At 29.5% G+C, this 12112-nt stretch overlaps 2 protein-coding genes across 3 annotated transcripts; one reads left to right on the top strand and one right to left on the bottom strand.

Moving 5' to 3' along the window:
• The first annotated feature begins 2578 nt into the window (after positions 1 to 2578).
• LOC101498885 (eukaryotic translation initiation factor 2 subunit gamma-like) lies at positions 2579 to 7643 on the top strand. 2 transcript variants are annotated; one of them, XM_004488771.4, is made up of 9 exons: positions 2579 to 2774; positions 3456 to 3566; positions 3740 to 3801; positions 4359 to 4471; positions 4551 to 4653; positions 5257 to 5484; positions 5577 to 5795; positions 6491 to 6751; positions 6960 to 7643. In XM_004488771.4, exons 2-9 carry the CDS (start codon positions 3461 to 3463, stop codon positions 7266 to 7268), a joined length of 1401 nt encoding a protein of 466 aa, XP_004488828.1. In that variant the 5' UTR covers positions 2579 to 2774; positions 3456 to 3460; the 3' UTR covers positions 7269 to 7643. The 2 variants fall into 2 exon arrangements, with proteins under 2 accessions (XP_004488828.1, XP_004488827.2); XM_004488770.4 differs by having other exon boundaries at positions 2638 to 2774; positions 3450 to 3566.
• Positions 7644 to 9230: 1587 nt separating this feature from the next.
• On the bottom strand, positions 9231 to 10279 carry LOC101498118 (protein CYSTEINE-RICH TRANSMEMBRANE MODULE 9-like). Its single transcript, XM_004488769.4, has 3 exons — positions 10116 to 10279; positions 9850 to 10006; positions 9231 to 9475 (listed from the first exon to the last, which is right to left on the bottom strand). The coding sequence occupies exons 1-3, from the start codon at positions 10147 to 10149 to the stop codon at positions 9430 to 9432; spliced, it is 237 nt and encodes a 78-aa protein (XP_004488826.1). The 5' UTR covers positions 10150 to 10279; the 3' UTR covers positions 9231 to 9429.
• Between the last annotated feature and the right edge of the window lie 1833 nt (positions 10280 to 12112).

Here is a 12112-nt window from a genome sequence, read left to right as displayed (position 1 = left end):
TCACCTCTCTTATATCTACCTTGAACCAAACATCTTTAATGATAATTACATCAAGTATTTATAGAGTGAGGGTTGAGACGTAAATCCTACCAGCCACGTTTATTAGTCAAGTAAAAATTGTCTTAATTGTTTCAATCGACTATCTTTGTATAAATGTGTCTGAGATTGTCTTTACTTGGGATACAATTCTCACGTTCACTCAGCTTACATTAATGCTCGCGTGTAGTATTATTTCTCTCTCGATCGCGAGTCCTAAAGAATAGCTGCCCCTTCCTACTCACTAGTCTTTTTTGAGTTTGGACCATCTCAAGTACTCGAGGTCCATTTATGAGAGAGAAATAAAAAAAAATTAATATTTTAATTATTAAATCTTTTATCTCTTATAAATGAATTATTTCTGTCATATAAATGAACCACGTATTACTTAAAGGATCCAAACTCATCACTAAATTTAAAACTTGATTATTACCGGGTCAAGTTATCAATTCACACCAATTTTCCAATTATATATATATATATATATATATATCACCCCTTTTCCACATATATATATATATATATATATATATATATATATATATATATTAGAAAACTAATAGAGTTACATTAGTTTTTAAAATTTAAATATCTTTCTACTTAAATTTCTTTTAGTATCCTTTAAATCGTCAATCAAGATTTAAAGTTGGTGTGATTGAATAAATTCTTATTTCCGTTAATTAATTCGTAATCATTTTATAATTACCTCAATTGTTTTTTATTCAATTAATATTTTATTTGACTTGTCATTTTTCGAGGAACAATTCAAATTATTAAGACATAATTAAGAGCTAAAGCACTTAATTTAAAAAATAATTTCAAATTATGGTGGACATATTTGGAGAATATTATAACGTGTAGGTGTATTTGAGAAAGGTGGCAGAATACATCACATGAATTGCCGAACACACCATATAAGAAAATAAAAACATAATAACGAGAAACCGCCGACTATTAATTAAATTTAACAAGTAATTATGTTATTTTATATTTGTATTATTTTTGGAGAACTTTTTAAAAAACAAAACTCATTTTTTTTATGTAAAAGAGACGATAAATACTATAATGAATTTACACAATTATAAATCTCATATCAGAGCTGGTCCAACATAAAATGTAGTCTAAAACAAATTCTATAACGATGATTTTTATAAAAATTTAATTTTTTATTATAATTTAATTGTTTTAGCATTTTTAAATGCAGAATTATTTATTAAATTGTCATAATCAATTTCAATTGATATTTATTAAAGTAGAATTAGAAGTTTTACATGGGGTTAATAATATTTTTTTGTTAACTGAGTCAAGATGACGATATTTATGAACTATTGATATTTTCAATTTTTTTTAATTAAGTCGATATGAGGTTATAAACTATTGGACTTATATAAGGCCCTTTTTTATTAATTTTTTTTTGAGGCCCAAAGCTCTAATTTGGATTGTTTGACTCTCAAATTCAACTCGAGATAAAACGTGTAACATAACACAATTAGTATTTTTCAGTTATGTTAGAATTTAAGTATAATTTATGTTGTATATATTTATTGTAATAAAGAAAATTATTGGGATATAATTAATTATCACAAATAATTTTATGAAATACACTTAAAATAACATTTCATTAGAAGTAGTTTTTAAATTTTTGTCTAAAATTATAATAAATAAATGGTTAAACATGTTTTTAGTTCATCTAAATATATCAACTTTCATTTTTAGTTCCTCTAAAAAATTCTTTCATAATTTGATTTTAAATTTCCGATTACTAATTTTAGTCATTGCTTATATATAAAATTTCATGTCGTATATTCTAATTGACTTTTTTTAACAACATGTCATTGTTAAGACTTTAAAATATAATTAACTTAATAACTTAACTATTTAATCTTTAATTTGAAGTTATAAATAAATTAATAAAGATTCAAAATTAAATAATTTAATTATTAAATTAATGATATTTTAATATCTTATCAATGACATGTCATAGAAAAAGTCACTTGGAATATGCGACATAATTTTTTTGTAAAATGTAAATAAATAAAAATTCAAAATTATTTACAAAATGTAAATATGCGACTAAGTTTCTTTTAAAAGATTCAAAATTCAAAAGAATCTTTTAAAAGAGTAAATAAATAAAATTTTCTAAAATTGACTATTTTTTTTTTTGACTAAAAACCTATTTAGTTTGTCACAAAGCAATCCAATTTAGTCCTTGATACACAAATTAGCCTCTAACATTTTATGAAAGAAAAGACAAATAAATTCCTCTATTAATCAACTAGCACCTTTACTAAATTTAATGAAAAAATTAATTTATCCCTCCTATAAAATTATTAAAGAATAATTTAAATTTTAAATTTTATCAAGGACTAAATCAGACGAAATTGTAATTGGGTCAGTAGTCTTATTTATTTATTTATTTATTGATTTATGTATTTTAAAATTGATTAATTTTAATGAATAAAATTTGATTATTTATAAAAAAGAAGAGAAACATAGAAGGAATGAAAATATAACCCGAAACCCGTGAAACGGAAAACCCACTAACCCATTTGGTACTCTAAACGCAAGAACAAAAAAAACCTAGCCACCCCAAAGAACTTCAAAACTTTTCACTACCAACAAATTTCGATCGAAGAGGCTCTTCTTCTCACAAAGCCCTCTTCTTTCGTATCTATTTCTTTCAACAAATTTCGTTACTGTAGCTGCTCTACTCACCCACTTTCAAATCCCACTAATTGGTAATCCTTATTTTTTATTTTTACTTTATATTTTATTAATTTTTATCTTCCATTATATACCCAACACTTTGATGTTTGTGAAATTTCAGCCTTTTATTTATTATTATTATTATTATTATTATTATTATTATTTTTGTGAACCATTCATAATTTGTTTAATCTGAGCTTTCTTTCTGATTCCTATGGTGTTAGATTTTGATACGTTCCGCTACTAATTTGTATTTTTCTAAGCTGCATATGATATGAATTAATATAGGTATAGGGTTTTATTACAAAACTGTAAGTTGAGGAATCAATCTGTAAATCTCTGAATACGGAAGGGGCTTCTGTACACCTTTTACTTATATATAATTTTTTTAACATGCAGTGATACAGAACAACAATCCATGTCTATTTTTGGTCATTCTGGAATTTGTTTTTTTTAATTGTATAGAAACTTGTAATCATGCCTTTTGTTACTTGATGATGGTTTGCAATACAATAGGCACAAGAGAAATAGGTTTCTTGTCACATTTATGTGCAAATTTTTAACAAAAATAAATGTTGAGTATGTACATGTTTATTGTCTTGTAATATGTACATACTCAACATGGTTTATCTCTGAATAATTTAGTCCCAAACATTGTTCCATAAACTGGTTTTTTTTTTTAACTCAATTAATGTTTTTATTGGAAGCATCAGCCAAAATGTCGCGGAAGGGGTTGATGGAACAAGACCTGAGTAAGTTGGATGTGACAAAGTTGCATCCCCTTTCTCCTGAAGTCATATCCCGACAAGCTACTATTAATATTGGTAATATTTTTTTCCCTAAAAAACTCATCTAATTTAATATTTTTACAGGCATATTTTCAGATTTGCTTCGGGCACATTTGAATTTCAACAAGTTTCTCATTAAAAATAATGTGTAAGCTTAATTTTCATTGATGACTCTTAATACTGATGGGTATTAAAATTTATCATTGCAGGAACCATAGGTCATGTGGCACATGGAAAGTCAACAGTTGTGAAAGCAATATCAGGTGTTCAGGTATGCCTTTTTTGGTGGTGTTTAACTGTATATTTTAATCTGTAAATGTTTAGTTTCTGGTATTTGGTGATCGAGTAATATTGTTCGTGTCTTCGTGATGAACCTATTTACACCAAGGTGAATTGTTTCAAACTGGAAGTATTTAGCATATTACTCATTGTCATAACTCGTAAAGATTATTGCCTACCCTTTATATTTTTTTCAATCCAAGTACTAGCTCGGTACATGATATTTGAGGAATTGTAGTTGCCATAGAATTATGAAGTGTGGTTGTTTCAATATATGGATTTTAGTTTGTCATAGATACATCGTATAATTAGGTTCATTTGCTTAACTATCTGGTATATGGAAGTCCCCTCCCCACAGAAGTAGTTGTCTTCTCTCATAGTGGATTGGAAATATTGAGATGGATTGAATTTTTTACCTCTTATTCTTTGCATTTTCAGATGTGAAAACAGATAATAAATAACTATGCATTATGTATTTTCATACATTTCAGAGCTTTTATAATGGATAGTTACACTGTTGACCTCTGTTATCCCATGAATGTTTTGCAGACTGTGCGTTTTAAAAATGAGTTGGAGCGTAACATTACAATCAAGCTTGGGTATGCAAATGCAAAAATATACAAGTGTGAAGATGAACGGTGTCCAAGGCCTATGTCCTACAAGTGGGTATTTATTTTAATTTTGCTATTTTAATATTAGGTCATTTCATCTTTTGGTTATATGATCAATTTTTTTCTGCAGAGCTTATGGAAGTGGAAAGGAAGATAATCCTATGTGTGATGTACCAGGGTTTGAAAATTCCAAGATGAAATTGCTGAGACATGTTTCCTTTGTTGATTGCCCAGTAAGATCCTGAACTATCATTTGTTATTTAAGGCTGTTTTATGCACAGTTTCATGAGATTTTGGATATATAATGTAAGGGGTTTTTACTCATATGGTCATGCGCATTTGGTTTTACTTATACTTGCCCTTGTAATTGTTTTCTCTCCTTAGCATATTATCTCTCAATTCTGTAATCCCCTGAAGATATGGGTATTCTAGTGCATGTATATGTACTTTTAAACTTGTAACCCCCAATGCCAACTATGTAAGCCGATACTGTTTCTCACTAAAGTTCATTATAATTCAATGGGAGTGGTTTACATTCATAGGTAGAGTTAGAGAATTATCGTGCTGTAGGGGTGCCTAGAAATTGCTCATATATTTTCCGTTTTGCTCTTTCCCATATAGTTAGAGAATTATCGTGCTGTAGGGGTGCCTAGAAATTGCTCATATATTTTCCGTTTTTCTCTTTCCCATATGGTGTGGAGTTTTTCATATATCTATGGGTATCCTTTCTGTGAGTCTGGTAGATCTGTTCGATTATGCTATATCATTAACTATATGGTTAGATTTCTTTTTTTTACATCTGTGTGATGTTTGTTTTACTTTTTCAATTTCTGTAGGGACATGATATTCTCATGGCTACCATGCTTAATGGAGCAGCCATCATGGATGGAGCTTTGCTACTCATTGCTGCTAATGAAAGCTGCCCACAACCACAAACTTCTGAGCATTTAGCTGCTGTGGAAATTATGCGTCTACAGCACATTATAATCCTTCAGAACAAGGTAGACTTGATTCAAGAAAATGTGGCAATCAACCAGCACGAAGCAATTCAGAAGTTTATACAAGTAAGTTATCTGTAAAGAGGTTTATTTATACAAATGATTCCCTCTTCAAAAACATAAATGATACACTCCCCTTTTTTTTGGCGTTTTACCAGGGAACTGTTGCTGATAGTGCACCTGTAGTACCTATTTCAGCACAATTGAAGTATAACATTGACGTTGTTTGTGAATACATCGTGAAAAAGATCCCAATCCCTGAACGGAACTTCATTTCTCCACCTAATATGATAGTAATTCGGTCATTTGATGTCAATAAACCCGGTTATGAGGTTGATGAAATAAAAGGAGGTGTAGCTGGTGGAAGTATCCTGAGGGTAAGTCTTTCTTTAGTCAATATTCCAAAACCATGAATAACTTGCACGGCCCCAACTTGCAGATGTTAGGGTCTGGTTGGTTTGATTAACCATTTTTTGTTTTCATTTTTAAAAATTGTACAACTGCCCTTTGTTTTCACCTTGTGTTTCTTTTTGGTAGTTTTGATGTTATATCTTGTTCTCTGTACAAATTTTTGTAAATAGTAAACAGGGTGAAAACAAGTTGTAGGTCTTGCAATTAAATGGAAAACTGGAAATGAAAACATAAAATATTTTCTCTAACCATTACTGTTTGAATTGCTTTTTGCCTTTATAATGCATAGATTTTAAATCATTTGAGTCTGTTCTGGAATTTCCAAGTGTTATACAAACAATGCCAAGAATTGCATTATGATATATGGATGCTCAATAAGTGAGAAACAACTGGCCTTCTAATTTATTACATCTATTTTTCGTTTGGGAAACCTTTTCACGCATGCAATTTTTAAGATAACTTGAGAGATGACTACATATGCCATTCTATTTTTAAACACATAAAAAAGAATGAACTGTGTGTTGTTTTTGTCTAAACCAATTAAATATGTTGTGATGAATTTTTAATTGGCTGAGATCATGCACCTGTTGACCATGGGCCAAGTTTAGGATTAGATATTTGACACGTTCTTTAAGCATGCATTACTATCTGTTATTTGCAGGGTGTTTTAAAGGTCAATCAATTCATTGAAGTTCGACCTGGAATAGTTGTTAAAGATGAGAGTGGAAACATCCGATGCACACCTATCTACTCCAGAATAGTTTCATTATATGCTGAACAAAATGAGCTCCAATTTGCAGTTCCTGGAGGACTAATTGGTGTTGGTACAACAATGGATCCCACTTTGACACGTGCTGACAGGTTGGTTGGGCAAGTTCTCGGAGAGGTTGGGTCACTGCCTGAGGTTTTCGTGGAACTTGAGGTAAGTGACTATGCCTATTTGCTTTTTCCTAAAATCTTATCCATCTGATTGGATTGGTAATCAAGATCTTTCACATTTAGTACTAATTCAGTATCAAGTGTGTTAATCGCGTTTCTGTTGTGACTCAGAAAAGATGGCCACTTAATTCCCCTATTGTGGTGGAAAAGCTTTATTTGTTTAGAGATAAACTATACACTTGGTGTTGCAGGTAAACTTTTTCTTGCTTCGACGGCTTCTTGGTGTTCGGACAAAAGGTTCCGAGAGACAAGGAAAGGTCTCAAAGCTGGCGAAAGCAGAGATGCTAATGTTGAACATAGGATCGATGTCAACAGGTGCCAGGGTGGTTGCTGTGAAGAACGACTTGGCAAAGTTGCAACTTACTTCCCCCGTGTGCACTAGCAAGGGTGAGAAGATTGCTCTAAGTAGACGTGTCGAGAAGCATTGGCGTCTTATCGGTTGGGGTCAAATCCAAGCTGGAATCACCCTCGATATCCCTTCTGCCCCCCTTCTGAGTTGAAAGAAAGACAGATTAAGAGACAGACTACAAGAAACACCTTTTTTATAAAAACCTGAGATGAATTTAGGTATGTGGGAAGGGACAACAAAACTGTTGGTAACCATTTTTGTGAGATGGAGAAGATTGTCAATTTTTTGTTTTCACATTGTTGCTTATTTATTTATTATCCCCACTGTCTATCTATTGTTGAAATTGTATCTTATGCTGATTGAGTTTAGAATGCGAGCAAGCGACTCATCTATCCCTTGTTTTCTTTTAATGGTCACCTTAGCAATAATTAATCCAGCAATCTTGCTATACAGTGAGGCATTTCATAATTCATATTGTAAACACATATCCAAGCAATGGTTGAAACTTTTAAGACTGATACACTTATTATGATTCTTGTTATTCGTAAGTTCTTCTAGAGCTATAATTTGTGGCACGTTTGCTAGAAACGACGTTACAAGTTGAAAAACACCTTAATTTATCATGTTATGGATGCTTGGCTATGTGAATGTTTGCAATGGCAGCCAGATTAATTTGAATTAAGCACACTTTTAGTTTATCTAATTTGAATTATATAATTTTGATTCTTGAATATCACAACTATAATTTTTTTAAAAAGCCAGTCTTAATGCGTTTGTTTTAGATTTTTTATAAAAAATTTATTTTTTTTAAATTAAATTTATTTTTATTGTGTTATCAGTGTTTGTTTCATATTTTTTTAAAAATATTTTATGAAAAAAATTACTTTTTTTGGTAAAAATGAAAAGCTAAAAATAGTAATTTTGTACATTAACTTTTATGATAGATGAGAGAGAAAAATGCTACAAGTTGATGAGAGAGAAAGATGTCACAAATTTAAAAAACACTCAACTTAACTCATTAATAAAATAAAATGATGTAGTTGTTTATATCCTTTTTCTTTTCTTGAAAATTCAAATTTGTCCCTCTATCAATGTTTACTAGATTTTTATTAAATAACTTCTCAATTTCTTCCATTGTTTTTTGTTGTTTATTTGAATTATTTTATTTTTACATTATTCATATGTTTGATACGGTTATTTTTTTTTTTATTTTATGTTATTTTTTAGTTTTTTTATGAGTACTTAAGGTACACTAATCAATTTTGAAATGTGTCTAAAAAATAAATTTATCTTATAGTGAGAGGGAGGAGAATAGTAGATAAAATGAAAAGATAGAGATATGACGTAGAAAAAGAGAGATAAATATATTTAAAAAAAGTCATATTATTTATAGAAATTTTATAGTTTAAAAATTCACTTTTATAAAATTGCATACAACAGATTAAAAAAAATTATTTAAAAAAAATTATTTTTATAATAATAAACAAATAGAAATCAAAAAATCATTTTTAAATAAATTTTTACAAAATAATCTTTAAATTTTTTTAACTAAAAATTGATTTTATATTTAAACTCAATCTCAAACAAATGCACCCAATATTTAATCCCATCTTAAACCATTTTTATTCAACAATATGAAGGGTTGATTTGATTGTTTATATTTTCACTATTTTGACAAGTCTTGTGATCAAATAATAAGTGGTTTTGAATTTTAGCTTCTTAAAAAAAAACAATATGAGGTTTGAGTGAGACAAACCTAGACTTTCGTTACCTTGTTTGAGGCATGGAAAAAGGAGAGACATATAACCTAAGACCTTGCCGCTATCACTTTTAGAAACCAACTTGATAACGTACTTTGGCAGAACACACATTTTATGTTCTTTTGGCATCTAATAACATATTTTCGAGCAAATTCAAGCTTGATTGGTATTGTTCTAATACAAATCACCATGTCCTTTATGTGTACAATCTTTGTTGTCCTTTTTTTTTATAACAAAAATTATTGTCGCTGAATCTATATGCACAATTCAGATTTTGCCTCATCGAAATTAGACATTGTAAACAAGTGTTCAAAATCTTTTTTTTTTTTTTTTTTTTTTATTGACAAAAAATATATTACAAATGACTAAATACATCACATACAAAGTTTCAAATACACAAGGTAAACAAATAACATCCATCAAATGGACACAAATACATAATCTCTAGAAAGATAAAAAATCCTTATTCGTCTACAAATTACAAAGAATACAATAGGGTTAACAAATTGTAGTTTCAAAAAGCACAATATGTTTGTATGATTCAATCAGAACTTAAAAGCAAATATCCAGTGCACAGCAGCAACATAGAGCAGCACAACTGCAAGAAGAGAGCAATAAAAGTCAAAACAAAGATTCATTTTTTTATGGAAAAACCAGTTAATAAAGGAGTAAATAATATTTTAAATTTTTTCAAAATTAATGGTTGGTTTATATATCGAAAACATTTTCTGTTTTCATATTCTTAACTTTATGTTTATTTTACATGATGATGAAATGTTAGTTAATTTTTTTTTTTATGAAAATAATAAAAATAATTTTTTTATTGTTTTCATAAATATATACGGTTTTCACTAAAAAAGAAATTAAATTAACATAATTTCCATAATGTTTTTTTAAATATTTATTTTATATGTGGAAATAAAATAAAAAAAGAAAATCAAAAGTGTTTGATTTTTGTGATAATGAACTGACCATCCTTTCCAGAAACCATCACCCCTGCTTGTGGTTTGATCTTGAATCCTTTGTTGGGGGTACCCTTCAGTACCCTCTTTGGAAGGATAACCCATAGGTGGTGGGGCAGTAACATATTGACCTGTCGAATAGGCCTCACCTGGTCCTGGATATGATACTGCTACATCATAACATAACATATATTAAATACATTAATATTTTAAATAAACACGTGTCAATTTAGTAAGAAAAGTTTGACTTTATAAATAAAGATGAGAAAAACTAACCAGGGGCTTGTTGGTGATTATCGAAGTGAGTCATGATGAAGATAAAATTATGAAAGAGAATTGAAGGACGAGAGGAATTGGAAGTTATGTGATTGAAAGTATGGATGGAAAAATGTGTATATATAGGTTTAATTTTTAGGGGGAAAGTGGTGCTATGGTTCCTTAATACAATAGAAAATTGGAAAGACGCGTATTAGATAAATAAACGCGTCAGAGGTAGGAAAAGATTAAAGAAAAAGTAGGACGGACGTTTATATTTATTTGAGCTTCCCACGCTATGTGCTTTGCTTCATGACACATTTATTCCAAATTTTCAGTATTTCAACGCGTGATTCCAAACTTTCATACCTTTCTAGATTGTGTCCTCAACTCCTCATAACTGACTACTCCATTTATTTTCGTAACATAAATTTATATATTTTTTAAATTCGTTTTAATTATAAAAATGTATTTTATGTATGAATTATAAAAAAAATATTTAAGAAAAAATATTTAATTTTGTATAGTTTATTAATAAAAAATTATTTTAATATATAAAGTGTTATATAAGTTTGATGCATTTTGTTTATGTGGAGTGTTGTGACGTGAAAATCGTTCAAGTAGATTTGGATTATAAATCTACACATGAATTTGATTTTATCCAATGTTGGAGTTTTGTCGATTGAAAATCGTTCAATTAGACCTATATAATAAACCCATAGGCGAATATTTATAGCTTTTTTCCCATGTCGATAATGAGGTAATGACAAAGAGATATAATTAATCATTATTCCTTGATAGAAGAAATGCGCGTCTTCCTATTACCATTATTGTTGTTGTGATTGTAAAATAGTTTTTTCATGTGAGAGAATCTCTATAAACAATGTGATGAAAGATCGTATTATAAAATCACTAAACATAAAGCTAATGAATACATTGAGAGAGATGAAGTGTATCCAATACAAAAATTGAAAGTGATGGTAATCCAACATAAATTATTATATTTTATGCTAGCACTAACAAAATATATATATAATAAAAATTAACACACTTCACAAAGAGTTGTTAAAATATCTTATACACAAGTATACATGTCAATTAGTTAGTAAGAAATTCAAATCACACCAACTAAAAAATCTTTGAAAGAAACCCTTTTAATTAAGAAAGGATTCTCAAAGATGGGAAACAATGAAATATGTGGGACGAGCTAAAATGGTGCTTATGGAGGATCTCATGTTCAAATGCGAGCTCCTTTCATCCCTGTTGATATATATGAATACATTGATTGGTGTAGATCGTGGGAGGGACTCATGATTAAACTTTTGGGAAAAAAAAGTAAACTACAGAAGTTAAAAGCCAACTTGAAGAGACAATGGATTAAGGAATAAACCATTTGACTGGTGGATATGCTCCATGATTATAAGAATGCCATTTATCAGTTTGGATGCGGCTGTCAGGAGTACCGATTGAGTTATGCAAGGACACATTTCTCGCTTGATTTGGGGAAAATCCGTTTCATTTGATGCCGCTGCGGATACGAATTTTTTCCAAAATTAAAATTCGGGGGCGGAGACGGGATTTGGAACGCTGATATCCACTCCGCACCTGAACCCGCCCTATAAGTAATATTAATGTAATTTTTAACTATTATATATACATATGTATATTGAATATACTTAATATTTTTTCAAATATTAAAAATTATAATCTTATTTCTATAAAAAATATATATATTTTTTATTTTATAATTGTCTAATAACAATTATTTTATTATATTAATTATAATAGATATGATTTTTAAATTTATAATATATATATGAATAGGTGCGGGTGCGGGCGAGGGCGATGATGGTGGCCTAAATTCTACGCCCGCTATGAAATGGGGGCTGATGCGGAATTTTCCTGATTAGTCGGGTGCGGGGTGGAGGAGGCAAAATCCGCCTCCGTCCCGTTGCCATGCCTACATAAAATAAAGTTAATTGTAGCTTAGTAAAGAATGTAAATCCGTCTAAGAATGC

This window comes from Cicer arietinum, chromosome 1 (genome assembly GCF_000331145.2).
Source record: "Cicer arietinum cultivar CDC Frontier isolate Library 1 chromosome 1, Cicar.CDCFrontier_v2.0, whole genome shotgun sequence".
Taxonomy (NCBI): Eukaryota; Viridiplantae; Streptophyta; class Magnoliopsida; order Fabales; family Fabaceae; genus Cicer; species Cicer arietinum.
The sequence above is the reverse complement of the archived record's forward strand: the minus strand, read 5'-3'. Positions and strand labels throughout refer to the sequence as shown.